General features: G+C 36.6%; 1 protein-coding gene across 3 annotated transcripts; it reads left to right on the forward strand.

Annotated features, from left to right (window-relative positions):
- Positions 1-4031: 4031 nt before the first annotated feature.
- Positions 4032-16762, forward strand: LOC111261815 (propionyl-CoA carboxylase alpha chain, mitochondrial). Of its 3 annotated transcripts, XM_022835621.2 has the most exons (20): positions 4033-4220; positions 4328-4370; positions 7085-7252; positions 8882-8955; positions 9419-9547; positions 9672-9758; positions 9845-9979; positions 10225-10360; positions 10602-10763; positions 10897-11117; positions 11358-11456; positions 11568-11692; positions 12019-12133; positions 12358-12484; positions 12926-13080; positions 13424-13552; positions 14674-14781; positions 15466-15537; positions 16048-16182; positions 16383-16762. In XM_022835621.2, exons 3-20 carry the CDS (start codon positions 7144-7146, stop codon positions 16449-16451), a joined length of 2187 nt encoding a protein of 728 aa, XP_022691356.1. In that variant the 5' UTR covers positions 4033-4220; positions 4328-4370; positions 7085-7143; the 3' UTR covers positions 16452-16762. The 3 variants fall into 3 exon arrangements, with proteins under 3 accessions (XP_022691357.1, XP_022691356.1, XP_022691355.1); XM_022835620.2 differs by lacking the exon at positions 4328-4370; XM_022835622.2 differs by lacking the exons at positions 4328-4370; positions 13424-13552 and having other exon boundaries at positions 4032-4220.
- The last annotated feature ends 1743 nt before the right edge of the window (positions 16763-18505 follow it).

Raw genomic sequence — 18505 nt, forward strand, 5'->3', positions numbered from 1 at the left:
CATCTGTTTCCTTTCATCCTATAATTAGGCGCTTACTTAAAATATATTGAGAATGGACAGAGAACACGTAGGCGTTTCTTTTTTTGCTTTTAACATGGTTAATCACTTTGCAAATTTAAGTTATTTATCGTTGCTAGTAGTACGAATTTACCTCAATATCAGACAGAGTATACAGAAACGTTTAGGACATTTTGCATCATATGAGTTATATTGAACTTATACAATTAACCTGACAGATTTGCTAGATGCCCTAAAGATGATATCAAAGGGTAACAAATGGTATGATCGACCACAATTTTCCTCGTATCTGAAGCACCTATATGTATCGTTAGGTTCGTGCCAGCATCGTCTTCTGCAGAGTCTATCATAGAACCCATGCACGGAAGAGCGAATAGCGACATGCCAGTTAGCCGATTTGTTTTTTTTGTACTCGTTGTTCTTAACTGCTTTCCAACCAATGAAACTTCCATCGGTCGCTACGAATTTTTGCTCCTAGCTTTTAAGGCTGGCCTTCCAGTCTCCCGTTGCTGGCAATCAAAAGCGACGACGTATGCCCTTGAACAGCAATAATGAATCGATTAGCAGACACGCAAAGCGATTTTGGGGAGCATATGAAGACTCAATGCTCTTTTGAGGAAGGAGGGTCTGACGCGATCTAATTGACTTGAGAAAATTGCGATTTTCCCAAGTGACGCGTATCTCATACGTTGCAATAGGAGCTACTTGGACATCGAACAAGCTGAGGATAGTTGCGAGAGACAAGCGATGAAGTCTATGCGAAAATGCTGCGAAATGTTGCGAAGTCGAGCGAAAATGCTGTGCTATAGGCTAGAAAATCTTAACTAGATGTTGCCATTATTTTATAAAGACTTTATCAAGATGAAACAAATATCATTTGAGTAAATAATTTATGCACTATTAAGATAAGTCATGCTTTATTCCAATTCATAGATGTTCTAATGTTTAAACGTTTCATGATGAAATAGTAAATGTTTCGCATTTTGATTCCTAACTGCATGGCATCTATGCTTGGAGTTTACGGGTGCCCGTCTGCAACCGATTTTTTAAAGAGTGAGCTAAATTTCGTTTTACCAACTATAGCATCAATATTTAAGATACCCAGGACAGCGATGCAATGTTATGTTGCTGTGTAGGTAATCGCGCATTTATCAGAGACATTGCGTTTTCAACATGCAACTTACCAGTTGTATATAAGGTCTTATTTCTATTAAACCTGCGCCATTTAATTATGTTATTTATATTATTTAACAGTGGGATCATGGTTTTTCGCGTAAAAAGCGCAATTCTCGGAAACAACTTAACATTCGGCGGCTACCTTATAAATGAATTAAGTATGCCCTACCAAAAACAACGACGTATGAATATGTTGACCTCCTATGAAAATGTACTACTACCTATTAAGGCTAGCACGTATAAAAACGTTAGATAGTTAAAAAAAAGTACCGCCGTAGACCCTCAGAAATTCATAGCAGTTGATACATCAAATACAAGTATATACAAGATCAAATGCAGATTGCGTTTAAATTTCAGGCTGCAATTATGGCACAAGGAGAACCTTAATCACACATTTAAAAATACCACGCTTTTTCGATAAATTTAATTTTCCGATTATTCATGATCGCAGATTGATTGCAAATATTATCACCCGATGGCGATGGAGATGCCATTATTGAATCTGTACTCGACGTGCTTCATCATTAATTTTATAGTTTATGTTTACTCATAGTGCGTTGCAAAGGTGCTCGCGAGTGTCAGTGACTTTAATTTCTATATGTAAGTTCGTTGGACACACTATTTCAAACCTTTTGTTTAATGCCAAGTCTGCATAACTAATTATGTCGTTTCGATAGAGGGCTTTCTTAGACGTGCCTTGGAAGAGTTGGCAAAAAAAAGTAAAACTGTCGCAGGATCACTGTGTCCCATTCTTGTTCATTGGTTTCTTGTGAACCAGAATAGCATGTTTAGAAACGGGCAAGCACATTTTCTGGTAGCCTGAAACAAACATGGGCAATATGGATGTTTGCCCTACAAACGTTTGTGATTCTAATTCTAAAGAGCTAAAACCCTACGAAGCGATAGTTTTAATAGGTTTTTTTTCATTATTCTGAGCTCACGTTTGTAATGAATGGATTGTAGGTTACAGTAATGGAGACAATCCTCGTCTAAACCTCATTTATTACAAGCTAGGATTTGTTTTTTCAAAACTAGAACTACACGTTGCCGGTAATCCAGTCTATACATATAATTAAACTATAATTTAGAGCAAATATTCTCACTCTTTTTTTAGATATAGATAGATACGAAAAATTCATCTAATTTTTTAATGGTGGTTTTTTATATAGTAACGATTGCATTTGAGTAATTGATGCCCACGATATCGAAGTCCTCGAATGGAGTAATAAAGTACACTTCCAAAATTTCTCCAGTAGTATTTTCCTACTTGCATGCAAATAGCTAATTTTCAATACTGAAACACTATCTAAGCAAATATTTGGGTACTTCGGAAAAAAAGGTAGCCTTTTTTTAAGTTTTTAAGTTTAACTTGACTTTATACGAGAATATTGTATATTTATTTGTACATGCATACAGCTAGTGCCATTAAACCATACGAACGATGTCTTATCGAGTACCTAAAATCGTCAAAACAGCTAGGCAAGGAAAAAAGCTTTTGTCAAACCAAACTTGTTTGAACGCGCCGTTTAATGTGATAAACTGTGATCATGACGCATATTAGACTTTAAATGAAGCCATAAGGATTAGAACGACGAAAAGCGTCATCACCATGATCTACTTGTAGCAGAGACTTTTTCCAAAATATATAGCTTTCCTATAAGCCAAGTAACTCTATGAGAAACAAAGATGTTCGCAACAGAGTAAAGACTCGCAGCGTAAAGAATTCACCATAACCCAAAAATTTCGCCACAAGTCTTTCAATCCATCTATTGGATTTAAGAAAGTCGAAAGGGCTTAACTTTTCAAACACGGTTAGGAAGCCATACAACCTTGCGGGACTGCGTGACCCTTTTAATTTTGCATTTCTTTTTGGTGTATTCGACTCTGTGCATGTACGCCGACTTCTACTGCTACTGTCTTATGTACGGTTGGAATTTACCTCTCGGCGCAGCTCGTGCAGAAGTGGCGCGCTGGTATTTAATTTACACCATTTACCAACTACTTATGTATTCCAATATCCAATATTTCGCCTCGAGCATCCTATTAACTCTATTCTAACTTGACTTCTAAAATTTTTCAAGGACAAGTGGTAGCACATCGCTGGGTTATCTTCAGGATGTCGCAGTTACATATTAGATAGTTTTAGGATGAGGCCCATATACGAACTACGCGGAAAACATGCATTCAACAAAGAGTCCACTCTCATGAAGATTCGCCTTCAGTGCAAACAGGATTTAGTTGCTGATTTCTCTATATTTATTATTGTGTAAAGTACGTGCAATGTTCTGAACTCAACATGAAGTTACAATCATCTGTAGTTTTCAGCAAAAGCTGCTTTTAATGAAAAACTATAAACTTTCGTTTCGTTTCATAGTCCATGTTTAATGAGATAGGAAAGATGAATATATTAAATCTTATTTCTTGTGTATTCGTCACGTAAAATGTACAAAATTTCATGTATGTTCTTTTATATAACATTACCTTCATCACATAAGAAACGCATTCCTCGGTAAGACGTTACAGATTCATAATAGTTGTTTCTAAACAGATTCCTGCACAACAGATTTAATTGAATGTACAGTGAAGTTCAGGCGTTTTGCATTAGTATGTCAAAAAAATTCAAAGTTATTATGAGGTTTGATAGACATATTGTCTAAATTGAATAATAATGATAATTATTGTAATAATAAAAGGGAGCCTCTGTTCTGTTCTAAAGTCATCCGCTGAACTGCGACTATCAACGAACTTGACGAAATATCGCAGAGTCGGACCGTTCACCCGTTAGCGGCCGGCTAATCCGGCGCTCTTCGCTTAGCGATTCGATACCTGTTGCATTTTGCATTCTACGATTCTCTGTGGTGCAGTGGGGTGCTTCTGTGCGCGTAGCATAAGCATCTAGTGCAAGTGTATCTCCTTCAGGTGACAGCAGTGAAGGTGTCAATATGTTGTTAGATTGATGCCTCTGATATCCTTTATTTTGAAGTTACTAGCAGTTGAAAGTTACCATCCCCAATTCTTCTAAAAAGGTGTGTTATTATTTATTGTGTTGAAATAAAATCTATCCACGGTTTGTTACGAGCGCTAAAAGAGCAGTGCAGAGTAAAACTTATTTCACTCTGAACTCTTTTTACAGGCTGAAGAAGGGTAGCTTCTAGGCGTTAAACTTCGGCTTCCAAGTACATGAGTTCAGGCTTGTAAAATAACTTGTATAAAGTAGTTTCAATATGAGATGTCAATATAGTTAATGGGTATCACATTGTGAAAACTATTTTAGTTAGTAGAGTACATTGGTAATGGACTTACTTTTCTAGGCGAGTGTTCTGAGTAGGTTACAGTGTAGACAAATTTAATATGTTTGAAATATTGCATTTGCTGTTAGTTAACATCGCGGTAGTTCAGGTGTATGCAGGATTTGGCAAAAGTAAGTCTCTGGTTGATACGGATGCTCTTTCAATTATGGGCGTCTTTTTTCACAATTACCAACTTAACATTTTCTTAATTATATACGTTGGTCATTTTGTGTTATAAGACTATTTTTGACTCATTCTGTATGTTGTAGACGATCGAGAACTATTGTGCAAATCGTGTTAGTTGCAGCTTGAAAGGCTTCATATATTTGAGCCTCGGAACAACAAACTTTTGTTTTCATCTCAGATATCTAGATCAAAAAAATCATATTAAGCAGTAAAACTTCGATCGCCTATATTTGCCTCCGACTAACGGTACTCGTAGTAATAGTGATAATAGCACTAGCAATAATACAGAACTGATAATTCTGTATAAGTATTAAGAAGTCAATGTTTTAATTATTTTTGTTCCTACTTTACTGTTATATTGATGTTAACAGTTCAACATGCTGTCGCCTTGTTGCCTCCACTCCAGTGCATCAATAATAGTCTTTAGATCAATACCCAGTATCAGATCTTCCACATATTACTTTCGTACAGATCTCTGTAAAGTCCTCTTAGTTTGAATTTCTTACACTTAAATGATTTTATATTCGTGCACTGCAAAGGCGCACGAAAGAGTTTATGTATGTGTTTCAATATATATGTTTGGTTATTACCATTAAGTATTGCTTCAGACGGGATGATCATAAATCTACTTATTACGAGTTAAGTGTGAATGTGTGTGTGTGTGTGTATATATATATATCAAGAATTATAGTATACCTATTGCTACTAGAAGACGATTTTGAAGCAGTTTTTATATTAATATTATTATTAACCTTGCGATTTGGTCCTGAGTCTATATATATTACAAGGCTTAACAAAATGATGCAACTGATATAATAAATAACGATATAGTAGTAATCATAGGTAGAATAATTATTCGTTATATCAGACTCTCTTGCTTTAGAGTAAGGCTATTCAAATATAATAAATAAGTATAAAGCGGTAGATATAAATTTCCAGTGTCGTAACAAAAGATTTAAAAAAACCCTGTTTCGGCAGACTCGCGTGCCGAGCTGTTCAAGAAAACGTATCAGACGGACCACTTAACCTCGCTTACCCATACATTGTTACAGATCTCCTTGATTATATGACGATAAGATAACACTGCAAGGCCCTAGACATGTGCTTCCTGTATCGGCATGACTTTGCATTTATATGACATACGTATTTTGAGAATAAGCGGTCCAAGGGGGCAAACACCGCTCTACTTGTCTTAAATTGTCGTAATTGGTGTGAAACAATCTCACTATATAAAATGGGATGAATTTAGTAGTGTGCAGCTTCTAACGACAGCCGAAAGTTCACTTATATGAAAACTGGCTCCAGGTGAGAGCGAACTGGAGCCCAAGTCTATATTAATTCTACTGCGTTAACTAAAATTAAAGGATACAATTTTGTTACCAGTAGTTCTTTGTTTTATATGTAAGGAGTATTCTGCACGGGCGCAATTCCGGGTCTCTCAGTTATCTCCGAGAAACATAGCGAACAACATCCAAAGTATGTTTGTGTTATCGCTGTGCAATTACGCATAGGTTTTTTTTTAAACAAAAGTAATTCGTAATGATTGTCACAACTCAAGATGCTCTAGATGATGATTACGCTCTCCTAGGCCTCGAAAAAGTTCGAATGTAGTAGAACTTTCTCCACTTAATCGCAGCTGACTTTCATGCATATGTAAAAGCAAGTTTTGTTTTAATTTCTCACTATCTGACTGTAGTATTTAAGTGTATTATTCAGTTATTGTTTAGAGTACAGTACCTTCAGTCCGAACGGAAGATTTTATTCGGTAAGCTCGCTCCATCAAAATCTCCCAATTCTTCTAATCCTATGATATGCAAATAAAAACGACGGGTTTACATCAGACAAATTTGAGGCTTTAGTCAAGCTTTTCAGAACATTAATGGCCTTTAACACTTAGTAATATACTCTTTTGACTTCCAAATAATGTATAAAAATATCTTAAATTAAGACCCGTTAATATCTATCGCTGCTTATCACCACTATATCGTTGTATGCATGAACATCATTTCCAAAGATTTTCTCAGTCTACAAATCAGGATTTGATATAATCCTATGTATTTCCTGCAAGCGGTTTAAGTTCAGCGTATAACGCTGATAACTAGAGCACGTACTAACTGCAATTAGAAACTAAATAAAAACAATTCAATTCAGACTAACACAAAATTCATCGAAGTCACTTCCCAAATTATATGACGTTTCTGTCATTTGACTATTTAAAATGCGTAAATACTACAATACTGTGGCATTAATGTGTAAAGCATAGTACTTGCAACATCAGTAACTTTATAAATATTACATCAAGTTGCGTAGCTTTATAAAATTCTGTATATTTTGCTTATGTAGTTGTAGATACACTTTTTAGGTTGTATAATTGATTTTAGTAAGTTCATTCACAAATCGTGTTTTTTTATCAGCGAGCTGCGGCATTCAGTCACTGTTGCAGAGAAATAATTTACATGTTCGAAATTGAACAATGCTCCGCTGGTTAAATACGATCCCCCGAAATCGGGGTGGTTCTGCCGTCGTAAAATCTACTGGTGAAATCAGTCAACGTGGTCAGCGGACCCTTGCGGAGGCTGCAGGTAATTAAATACTGATTGATACCATCTGTGTGAAAGATAATTTTTACATTTGTTTTAGCAAACGTTAACCGACACCGAATAAATATGGTTGATGGCTAAGGCGTTCGAGTTCCTCTAAATTCACATTTATATATCTTGGAATTTTGTCTATCATTATTATGCTCGTAAAATATTGCGCTTCTCCACGCGCAGTCTTAAACAACTAGAATCCAGTTCGATAGTTTTAAATATTTAGGAAATTGAAATCGATGTTTTTTTACAAAGGCACCGAAAAGACCGTTTTTGATCGATTTAACTAGTTTTGGATAATTGAAAGTTTCGACGTTCTTTCAAGTTATATATATATATAAGGTTAGAACACAAGTAAGTCCGGTTTTCCATGTCACAAAAATGAAAGCTCTTGTTCAAATTTAGCAGCAAATTAATATATTATGTATTTGCCGTGCGTCCACGTCCTTGTAGCTTCTATCCACTAATTTATTTATTCCTTTTCACGAGAAATTCTGAGACCTACTGTTGAAGAATTCGTCCAGCCAGGTCTTGGTCTTTTTCACTGTGAAACATACATTTACTAATTTGATCTCTTAATAATCGGGAAAAGTGGTTATTCTTCTGAGAGAAATCCAAACTTCTTTCAACCTCCAGCTCTTTCAGGACGGCTTCCATAATCTTTACCGGATGCGATCTAACGTGGTCGTAAAGAAGGATGACGTCGCTTTGTCTATCGGGCATTTTCTGTTCCATAACACCATCCACTCACTGTAACTAGAATATACAAATCTTTGTTGGTCGTCTTGTTCTCCTCAAGTATTTCCTAGTATGTAAGACCCTTCCAGCAAGCCGTCGTCTCTTTAAATCGAAGAACTGGTTTAATTCTGAACTTGACCCTGTTTTTTTGTGACGTTCATTCAATTCATGGAGCAGTTAAGCTCCTAATTCTTAACTAAATCCCATAGACCTAAGGTGCTCGTCGATACTCATGTGACTCCAGTGCACTTTCTCACAAGTTCAGGTATTATTTTTCCGGTCATCTTTTTTCAAATGACCTTAAGCGGCCGACTGGGACGAACTGCATCCTCTGGAAGTGAAAAGTCATTCTTAAAATTCGCGGATCGATTGGAGCGTTTTTTTTTTTCAGTTGTAGAGTCCTTGTTATTCACGGCCTAAATATCCCGTACTACTTCCGCTTTTTTACCGTTTAACTAGGGTAATAGGCGAAATAAGGTAGGTATCGAAAATGCACATTTTTTCTCGTCTGAAACTGCATCTTTGGAACCCGAAGTCTTTCGAATCGAATATACAAGAAATGAACAAATAGTAAAACGGAAAAAACATTAAAAACAAGTGAAAGTTGCTTATGGTAAGGTCAGCAATATAAACAATAAACAGCGGTTTACTCAGGTGTTTTTAGGGCCTAAATACCGTACCCGCTCGCTAATATCTTGTCAGTTTCCGACAAGCGTCTTTGTGTTTGCCACTATGAATACATGCTACATTCTTAAGTTAAAAAAGCACCCAATCGTAATTACAAAATTTAAAACCCTAGTGTATGAGTGCTAGTAAACTACAGCAAGCGTGAAAATATTTATTGCCGTCTAAATAAAGATGTATATGCATGATTCTAAATAGCGGCGATACCGTCATGGCAGCAGCTGGTCTACACGACGGATCCCATCGATACTTCAGAACAAAAGTTTGGAAAGGTATTTATCGAAATTTTATTTGCGTCCAAAACTTACGCAGCGCGGTCTACACACTTTCTTTTTCGTAGCCTGTAAAGTATATAATAAATACGGTATTTTTCATAATTACTCTTCGAATTCATACTCCCGCTTTTTTATACATGCAATACTTGTTTTCTGGAATCAGCAAGACTATTCAATGAGCGATCTAATAGTTTAGCGATGAGTCGTTACTGGTTTCGTCTAACTCTTTTACGCAGTTTCGAATGCTTTTCATGATAAGTGAAGAATTACCCCATGCGCTGTTCATTTAAGATAAAAAATCAACTGCAGAAAGAAAAGTGTTTCCTGTGGCCACTTCCGACATGAAGTGGCCCATTCAGGATTCATCTAGCTTTCGCATTGGCTCTTTTTCCTTGTATATAATGTAATATTTGACAGAAAAAATTTTGCCCCTACGCAGAGTGTGAACTATTTTTCACAGATCCTGATTGCCAACCGTGGAGAGATCGCGTGTCGAATTATCGATACCTGCCGCCGAATGGGGATACGAACAGTGGCGGTTTTTTCGGACGTAGATTCCCGTTCACTTTTTGCACGAATGGCTGATGAGGCTAGTTGATGCTAAGTTTACATTTTTTGGGCCATGCCTATTAACAACAATATAGCAAGCAATATTGTGACAAATCCTTAGCATTTTTTTATCTCCTAATTCCAATCAATAACGGCTATTCCAGGCGTTCTGCATAGGTCCGGCTCCGACAAATCTCTCATACCTTAATATTGAAGCTATTATGGACGCTGTACGGAAATCAGGCGCTGAGGTAAGTGTATTTAAAACAGAAATAGCTTTGGATTTACAGACTCTAGGATCCATTGCTCATTTACCTTAAAATATGCTCAATCGCAGGCCGTTCATCCAGGTTACGGATTTTTGTCGGAAAACACGGCGTTTGCTGCTCGTCTTGAAAAAGATGGTGTTTCTTTCATAGGGCCAAACGCAAAGGCTATTGAAAGCATGGGTGACAAAATAATGTCTAAACAGGTACGTACACGAACACTGGCAATATTCTAAGTCACGTAACACATAGTTTTTCCAGATATTTTCAAATTACGTAAGTTATCCTTTGACTTTTTTTGAAACGCTGACCTTTTTGAGAAACGTAAAGAAGCAATAAGTGGCAAACTATATTGCCTTTGATAAAGATATTAACTAAACTTATGCTGAATAATGTATTAACACGCAGTTCTATACGATGCTTTTGCCAATATTGAATGCGTAAACTACAGCTAGCCAATGAGGCAAAAGTGAATTGCATCCCGGGATACGATGGAGTAGTAAATAGCCCCGAAGAAGCAATAAAGATAGCTCATGAAATTGGATATCCTGTTATGATCAAAGCTTCTGCAGGTGGAGGTGGCAAAGGTATTTAATTAATGTTTCATAGAAAACAGTTTGTACAGCTTCATTATGTACAAAATAACATTCAATAAGTGTCGCGTCTTCGTATATTATTGTTACTAATATTAATTAAGATTGGTAATTTACATGTGGCTATACATTCAAGCTTGAAACAACAGCATTGCAGAGGCAGCATCAAACTGCAATGATATTACTCAAAGGACATACGTTCAACGTTTCTAAAAATTTTTCATTCGGTGATTAGGCATGCGAGTTGCTTGGAACGACAAGGAGGCGGCGGAAGGGTTCCGTTTCTCGAAGGATGAGGCGGCCGCTTCTTTCGGCGACGACCGCCTTCTCATAGAGAAATACATTGACAACCCGAGGCATATCGAAATTCAATTCCTCTGCGATAAACACGGAAACGGTATACGAATTTTTCATCGAATCTCTACATCCTTGCCATAGTACATTTTGTTAATGGATTTATTCGATCGAATCGAAGTTTGGGCTACTAAAGTAACTCGGAGCGCGCTGTATATATCAAAAACGACTTCCAGGCATTTACCTAAATGAACGAGAATGTTCGATCCAACGACGTAACCAGAAAGTGATCGAGGAAGCACCGTCTACCTTTGTAACCCCCGAATTACGGAAAGCGATGGGCGAACAGGCTCTAGCTCTTGCCAAAGCGGTCGGTTATGATTCAGCTGGAACGTGCGAATTTCTTGTTGATTCAGGAAAGAACTTCTACTTTCTCGAAATGAATACCCGATTGCAGGTCCGTTCCTTGTGAGTGGAATTTTTCATAATGGCTATAATAATAATAGAGACCAATATTTACGCTTTTTAGTTGCTTCTTAAACGTGTTTAGCTGACTTATTCGTTACTACACGTTGTTTACACGTCGAGGCTTCTTCAGCTAATATTGCAAGGTGACTTTCTACTTTGCGTTAAATTGTTGCGTCAATACTCTGCACATGCTTGAAGTTACGATACTTGGAACTTGGCTCTACTGCAGGTCGAACATCCAATTACGGAATGCATCACTGGAGTGGATCTTGTACAGCAAATGATTCGAATAGCTAAGGGGCATCCGTTAAAGATTACCCAGGATAAGGTAAGCGAAAAGCTAACTATGGTTAGCTAATCGTATTATGAAACATCCAGCTGCTTATGTTTTCGAGAGAGAAAACATATAGTGTGTTTTACTTACGCCTGTTCCATTCAGGTTCCTCTCAATGGGTGGGCATTTGAGAGCCGAGTGTATGCCGAGGACCCCTTCAAAAACTTCGGCTTGCCATCCGTCGGGCGACTGCACCGTTATATCGAGCCCACAGATATACCACAAGTCAGGTAAGACTATAACAATATTGTCTGATGCTTTGTCACCCGAAAATAGTTATAAATTCAACATGAATATTCTAACAACCTAATAACAATGTCGTTGGTGTTTCGCCAAAACATTTCTATTGCTAGCTAGAATGTAGTTGGCTTAACTATATGGCTCAATAAGAGCTCCAAACAAAACGGGTTTCTTTAAAAGATATGTCATAATAGCCAGATATAATAAGGACCTTTTGTGTTTTTAAGGCAAAATCTATTTACAGTATCTGAATGAGCAGTATCTATTTATACAGTGTGTAAGCAGTACTAGTAATAATCCTGCGACTATAACACAGGTGTGACTCGGGCATTGTGGAGGGATCTGAAATTTCAATCTACTATGATCCAATGATCTGTAAACTTGTCACGTATGGTCCAACAAGAGATGCCGCACGCAATACTATGATCCAGGTGAAACCATAGAATATATATATGCATGTATAAGTACATTATAGTAACCCATGAGGCGTGATGACCAGTTTTGTGGCGGAACAGCATAAACGGAAGAAGTGGTTAAGCCGCGACAATTTGTTTTGGCCAAAGTCTCTGCCTATTGCTTTTTTAAGGTTCTATCTATACATTAGGTTGATTGATTCATTGAGATTAGTTCGTTTTTTGTTTTGTTCGATAATCAGGCGTTGGACAAGTACGTGATTAGAGGTGTTTCACACAATATAGCATTGCTACGCGCTGTCATGGAGGAGGAACGCTTTATTAAAGGAGATACCAGCACAAGTTATCTTACGGAAGTCTGGCCAAAAGGTGAGCAAAATTGCTGTCTATCTGGGGACTAATAATTAAAATCGTATTCATTAGCAGCAATGGTTTTAATATTTAACTTTGTTCTTTAATCCAACATTTCGTGTACAAGTGGAAGTTTTTAAACCATCGGGGATAACATTTTTGGCGTATGGCATGATCGAGGTCTGTTTAATGATTACAACAAGGGTAAAAATACCTAAGAACTTAATACCTTCGCCATTAAGTTACACACGTAGTGTTGTACATGTACATATCTTGGCTTAAATCAGTGTCTCGCACCGGTTCTATCACAAGCCAAAGCTTTAATAGTTCAAGCTACCACGTAGTTGGTGGCCATTATGGAAATCATGAAAATTTCTTTGCTTCAATCTGTACCCCACAAAAGATAGTACACAATAATGACAGTTTTCTTATAGCGGACATTGATCTGATTTTGTGTAGGTTTTAGCGGAATTCAATTAACACCGATAAAAAAAGATCATCTGACGGCTATTGCGGCGTCCGTGTTTGTGCAGGACGACCTCACGGCCCGTGCTGTGCTGAACTCGTCTCAGCTTCGGCGCACGAACGAAGAGAACCGGACTTGGGAACTGCAGGTATACGATTGCGAACAAGAACTGCGAACGGCGTGAATCGCTTCACCTAATCTCGTATAGTAGTACTAAATTCTTAGAAAGTATTCACATAGAGACAAGTGATGAACCATGTGAAGCGGTGTTTCAATGGTGCAAACACAATACATACCGTGATTTACAGTTGTTTTCTTTCGGGTAGACAGTAAATTTTTAACATCATCTGTCAGGGATCTGCATTGTTCCAGTAATTGGTTGCAATTACCTGACTATGCAAGTTATGTGCCAATATTTTACTGTGTATTTTATCTCTAGTAATTAAATGCTGCCTATAAACAATATATTATTGATAACATACTTCGTAAAGGTGGAAAATGGACCGGAGAAAAGCCGTACCTCAGTTATGAAGACTTCGTGCGGTAAATACGTTGCAACGATTGGCAGTAGTCAGTATACCTTGAGGCTTCCTACCAGTTTATCGCAACCCACCATCGAGGTATAAAGCGCACTTCTCAAAAATGCATAGGAGGTTATCATGTAATAGGTATAAATATATAAAGTGAAATTATATAAGATAGGAGCTATGTTAACCACTAGTAAGGGAACGTCAATTTTGCCTTGACCAATTTTCGTACTTCTACTGCGCAACAAACAACCAAAATAATCACCTCGTTCTCTACTATAGATTCGATTCGGAAAGCAAGTTACTTAGCAAGAAGATCATTATTTTATACTACGTAATTGCCCTGGAGGCTACACGGGCAAGGCTGACGTCGGACTGTATGAAATTTCAAGCCTATATGAAACAAAATGTCCTTGATTGTTTATTATACAGAGAATTAAGTTCCCTCTAAGTATGATTTATCGTAGTGAATATGTCTGTGTATATAAATGTGTATATGTCATACCAAACTAACATATCATATTTTTGCACTTAGTGCCGCACTTTTAAAATCGTTTTTGTTAGAAAACTGAAACGTCGTTATTCAAACAGAACACTATCGAAGAGAAATGTAACTATCACTGTAACTCAAATCCGGTTGTTCAGCTCTAAATTAAAGTTGGAAGGATTCCCAACCTACTAAAAGTGAAAACATCGAACTCAATTACGTGTCTATATACTTGTCTTGTCAGATTTATTCAACAACACAGTAGAACAATCTCGTTGCTATAGTGAAACGAGATTGTTCTACTGTGTTACCGATAATTAAATTAGCTTGGCAAATGTATAATATTTTTGAAAATATCTTGTTCTTAAATAACTTGAACATTAATCCTCGTTGACGTTCGATACTATGCATCAAACGATTGTTTAGAACGATTACTTTAATACCTTTTATCGTCATTACTTGTACAGGAGCAGCTGAAATCATAACTTTGCCTCATTTTGCAAAAAGTGCTATAGTAGTATAAATTGGGTCGTATATACATAGAAGACTTGTATAGACTACCTAAGACTGTGCAAGAAGTATGGCAGCAGTTTTTTTAATCGTGCTTTCAATGTATTTTGGCCCATATAATTCCGCCCTTGCATTCCTGTATTGTATGCGTGTAAAACCGTATTTCAACAACTGAAGTTTTTTTTTTTCAAATAGGTTTTTTTTTCAATTTGTAAAGGTGTGTTTTGATGAAGACAAGGACATCGAATACGTGGTCCAGTTGCCTACACGAGACTTTGCTGGTAATATACAGCTACGATTTGAAGGAACAACTTTCAATCTTAAGGTTTGTTTTTGTTTGTTCTTATTGAAACGTAGTTTTGTGCCATGACTTCTTTTGAAATAAAAGTACAAAACCAAAGATATGCATAACGCACCTGTATGGAAACTATATGCTGGTGTCGAATAACTTTTTAGCGAGAAGCTCGTTATCTGTGATATTATGTTTACTGGTGCCTGAAGTAACTGTTGTCCATCCTGGGAGAGCCTGTACCGATCAGTTTCTGTCAAACTTTAAAAAAAACTCGTGAATTCGCCACCCTGTGGTATTTAATGTGTGGTTTTTTACGTCTGGTACTGCCATTAATCTTTCTTTTAGACAGCCGTTCTTAAGCATAAAATTCTGTCGACGTCCTAATTTGAACCAAAATTTCTCATATGTCTTCGTTCAGTAGGCGAACGCGGTACCATTGCAATATTACTGGGATGCTGTGCTGCTGTATCGTACCAAATGTGCCACACGCGTGCCATAAACCTTAAAACAGCTTCTTTACATTTATAAATATGAAAATTATTTTTGAACAGTAACATGTACATGTATATACTTACCGCAGCCTTCTCAGAACAAGCCTAAGCCATAAAAAAAATTACCGAAACCGTTAAAATAGTCAGGAAGGTGTTCAGTAAACATAAATAAAAATAGATACGCAAGCGTCGCCCGTTTTTAATGTTAGAATTCTGCTTTTTTCAGGTGGTGACTAGCAAATGTGCTGAATTCCTACGACGAATGCCTGAGAAACCAAAACCGGATGCGTCTAAACAGGTAAAACACCATCAGTCCAGTTCAAACTTTCGTTGTCAAATCTATCTAGGATGTAATACCTGTATAGATCATTGATTCAGAAGGATCTATAGTAGTGGTTAATAATCTGTAATTCTACCGACAATAATTTTTATTCATGAATTTTGTTCTCGATACATTAGTAATTATTAGATATCCTACATTTTAATTGGATTTTTAGTTTTCACAAATTAACATGCATCGATACAAAACGCAAAATGAGTTCTAATAAGCATTATCATCATGTTGCTGTCAATTCGGCTGCTAATTGATACGATGATCATGTTCTTCTATTCGCTCACTACAAAGTTATACAGCTGTTTGATTGTTTCCTTTTGTGTTCTTGTCTACAATTACTTTAAAGGCTTTGTTTCATTTATACTAGTTATGGACCCTGTTATTTAAGGCGCTTCGGTAAAGCTAATAATACTCAGGCAATTCTTTGCTATCTCTATTTGAAACCCGGAATTAATGGTACCGTTATATTGATAGGTGATGGCTCCGATGCCAGGTTTGGTAAAGTCGGTTGCAGTGGGTACTGGAGATTTAGTTGCTGAACACCAAGAAGTCTGCGTAGTTGAAGCCATGAAAATGCAAAACTCATTGGTTTCTAATGCAACAGGAAAGGTTGGTGATAAAAACAGGAAAGGATTTCAACTTCTGGTCGATATATAGAAAATGAAGTATTGATTGTGTCGCCGATCGGGTCGACCTAACGACTTGTCATTAAAGTAAGGAGCTGTTAGCCGTAAAATCAAGTTCGTGTTAATTTGCTAAGTTAGGATTCGATGTTACACAATAACTAAAGAAATGTTTTACAATTTTAGGTAAAAGCTGTGCTTGTTAAAGCAGGCGAGGCCGTGGAGGAAGGCCAGTTGCTCGTTGAATTGGAATAATAGAAGACAGGCATCGTCAAGTAAAATAACGGTTTACCAGTCAGACTAGCACAATCTGTTGATTTTAGCTGAGGTTATTCCGTTCATTAGTTAACATCACTTCACAGCAATGCTTTTCATTGAAAAGTGATTGAATCTACGATTCAAAAATGTATCATACGGCTTTGAGATATCATCTTTATAGTATCCCTCTAAACAAGATGAAAAACAGGAACTTGTGCCATCAACGACAGTTACAAAAGAGCGCATCAGTAAAGCAACTGACTGAACGATTAAAGCCTTTTGCAGAATAAATAACTTGGTCTCCAACATTTTTTGGTGAAGTTATATCGTCAAATAGATCAATCGTACAAGTTGTTAAGGGCATCGCTACTAATACTGCTAAACTGATAGGGATCGCAAATTCATTGTATTTAAGCAACGAATATGTATTCAATTGTTTATATTTGAACTGTTATAATTAATGGTAGATAGAAGCACAAAGACATGGTAGCAGATGAAGTTTCCTGTAGAAGTTTTTGCGCCGGTTTGCCCTAAATTCTAAAAAAAAACAGTCGAAATAACATCCGTTGCATTTTGTAAGGCTGGTGATGAAAATGAATAAGTTAATCGTTAGATTGACACAGCAATTCGATTTTTCATGAATCTCGCAACTTTCTTATAAAAAAAGAGCATGTATATATATATGTACGATCCGTTTTTTCTAAATGGTCTTTTTGTCTACTGACTGCTCTCGATTACGTATTTCTAATACCTAAAATATACTTTATACGTACTTGTGGTTGAAAAGTTGCTAGATCCGTGTTCAGTTTTAGTCATCTGAGAGACATCCAATTTATTACTAAATAATAAATTTTTGTAGAGGGCAAATTATTGTCGTAAGGTAATATATTATATAACTATACGATATTTTATTTTGATTTAGTTTAACGCCTTCTAATTTTATTTCAAGATATTATTCACCTACATCATGGTAATTTACGGTATCTGCAAGAGCTTCTAAAAAGTCGTCGGAATTGCCAAGTACATTTAAAATAATTAAAAACAAGTTCGGTTCATCTAATCCATCGCATTTATATCCATCAGAATCGAAAAAGTTGACATATTTATTCATGTATTTTTATTGTCATAAATCTCATCCCTTGAGTATAAGGAAAGAGTGATTTAAGCAAACGTAAGGTGTGTCATACATTATAACAGTATGAATTGACGCAAAAGAACTCTTTCAGTATCACAGTATTTTTAATTTAATTTATTCTTTATTCTTCTATTTTATTGTTTATTTAATTACTTATAATATATATATATATATATATATAAGAAACAAAAAATGTCGCGCGGACTTGGCAAAGGCAGTACTTTAAAGTTAAGTCATCTGCACCGAGATGCATATCATCACATTTCATGTTTGTTAAACAATGAGTAGAAACACTAACAGGTGTTAGGTAGTAAACGGTCAACGTTATAATGTGTAAAGCATTTCGTCTCAATTCGATCGAAAAACAAGAACGTCAGTAGCTGTATCTTGGATCCCACTTTAAAAAAAATTAACAACATATTGAAAACAAGCTTTGGATGCAAGAACCTTGTCAAAGAACGTCTTACATACACGCATTTCAGTCTTTTTCAAATACTGTTTAAAAATTAGACGGGAGTATTCTCAGCCGGATTGCGCCACTGCAGGGAAACAAAATGTTAGCTACATATCGTTAGATCGCCAAAAATTGTTGCTGATCCGGAAGAATGCCCCTTTTGCGCTTTCTGTTCCTTCCTAATCAATCAATGCTTAAACCAGGCCATATGCTGAAGGTGTAATTGCCAAATAATGTAAGAACAAAAAGCCAAAGCCGCAATAATGAACACAAGAGCAGATGCTATAGGGTGAAGCGCAGACGGGAATTGTCCGAGGACTTGTCACTAAATACTTAGCTATAAGTTGATAAGTGGTGCCTTAAGAGTGAGTTACATCTATTAAACCCAAAGAACACTAGCTGCTCAATTAATAACCACTGGCAATATTTGCTTAATCCGATGTATATTTTATTTGCTTAAAG

This window comes from Varroa jacobsoni, unplaced genomic scaffold, assembly GCF_002532875.2.
Source record: "Varroa jacobsoni isolate VJ856 unplaced genomic scaffold, vjacob_1.0 scaffold_596, whole genome shotgun sequence".
Lineage (NCBI taxonomy): Eukaryota > Metazoa > Arthropoda > Arachnida > Mesostigmata > Varroidae > Varroa > Varroa jacobsoni.

Excerpts from the sequence above, each read along its gene's own strand:
- LOC111261815 (XM_022835621.2), top strand. The coding sequence starts at position 7,144 with ATGCTCCGCTGGTTAAATACGATCCCCCGAAATCGGGGTGGTTCTGCC. Across the intron at positions 11,457-11,567 it reads TAAAGATTACCCAGGATAAG|GTTCCTCTCAATGGGTGGGC; the intron begins GTAAGCGAAAAG and ends TGTTCCATTCAG. Across the intron at positions 14,782-15,465 it reads GAACAACTTTCAATCTTAAG|GTGGTGACTAGCAAATGTGC; the intron begins GTTTGTTTTTGT and ends TGCTTTTTTCAG.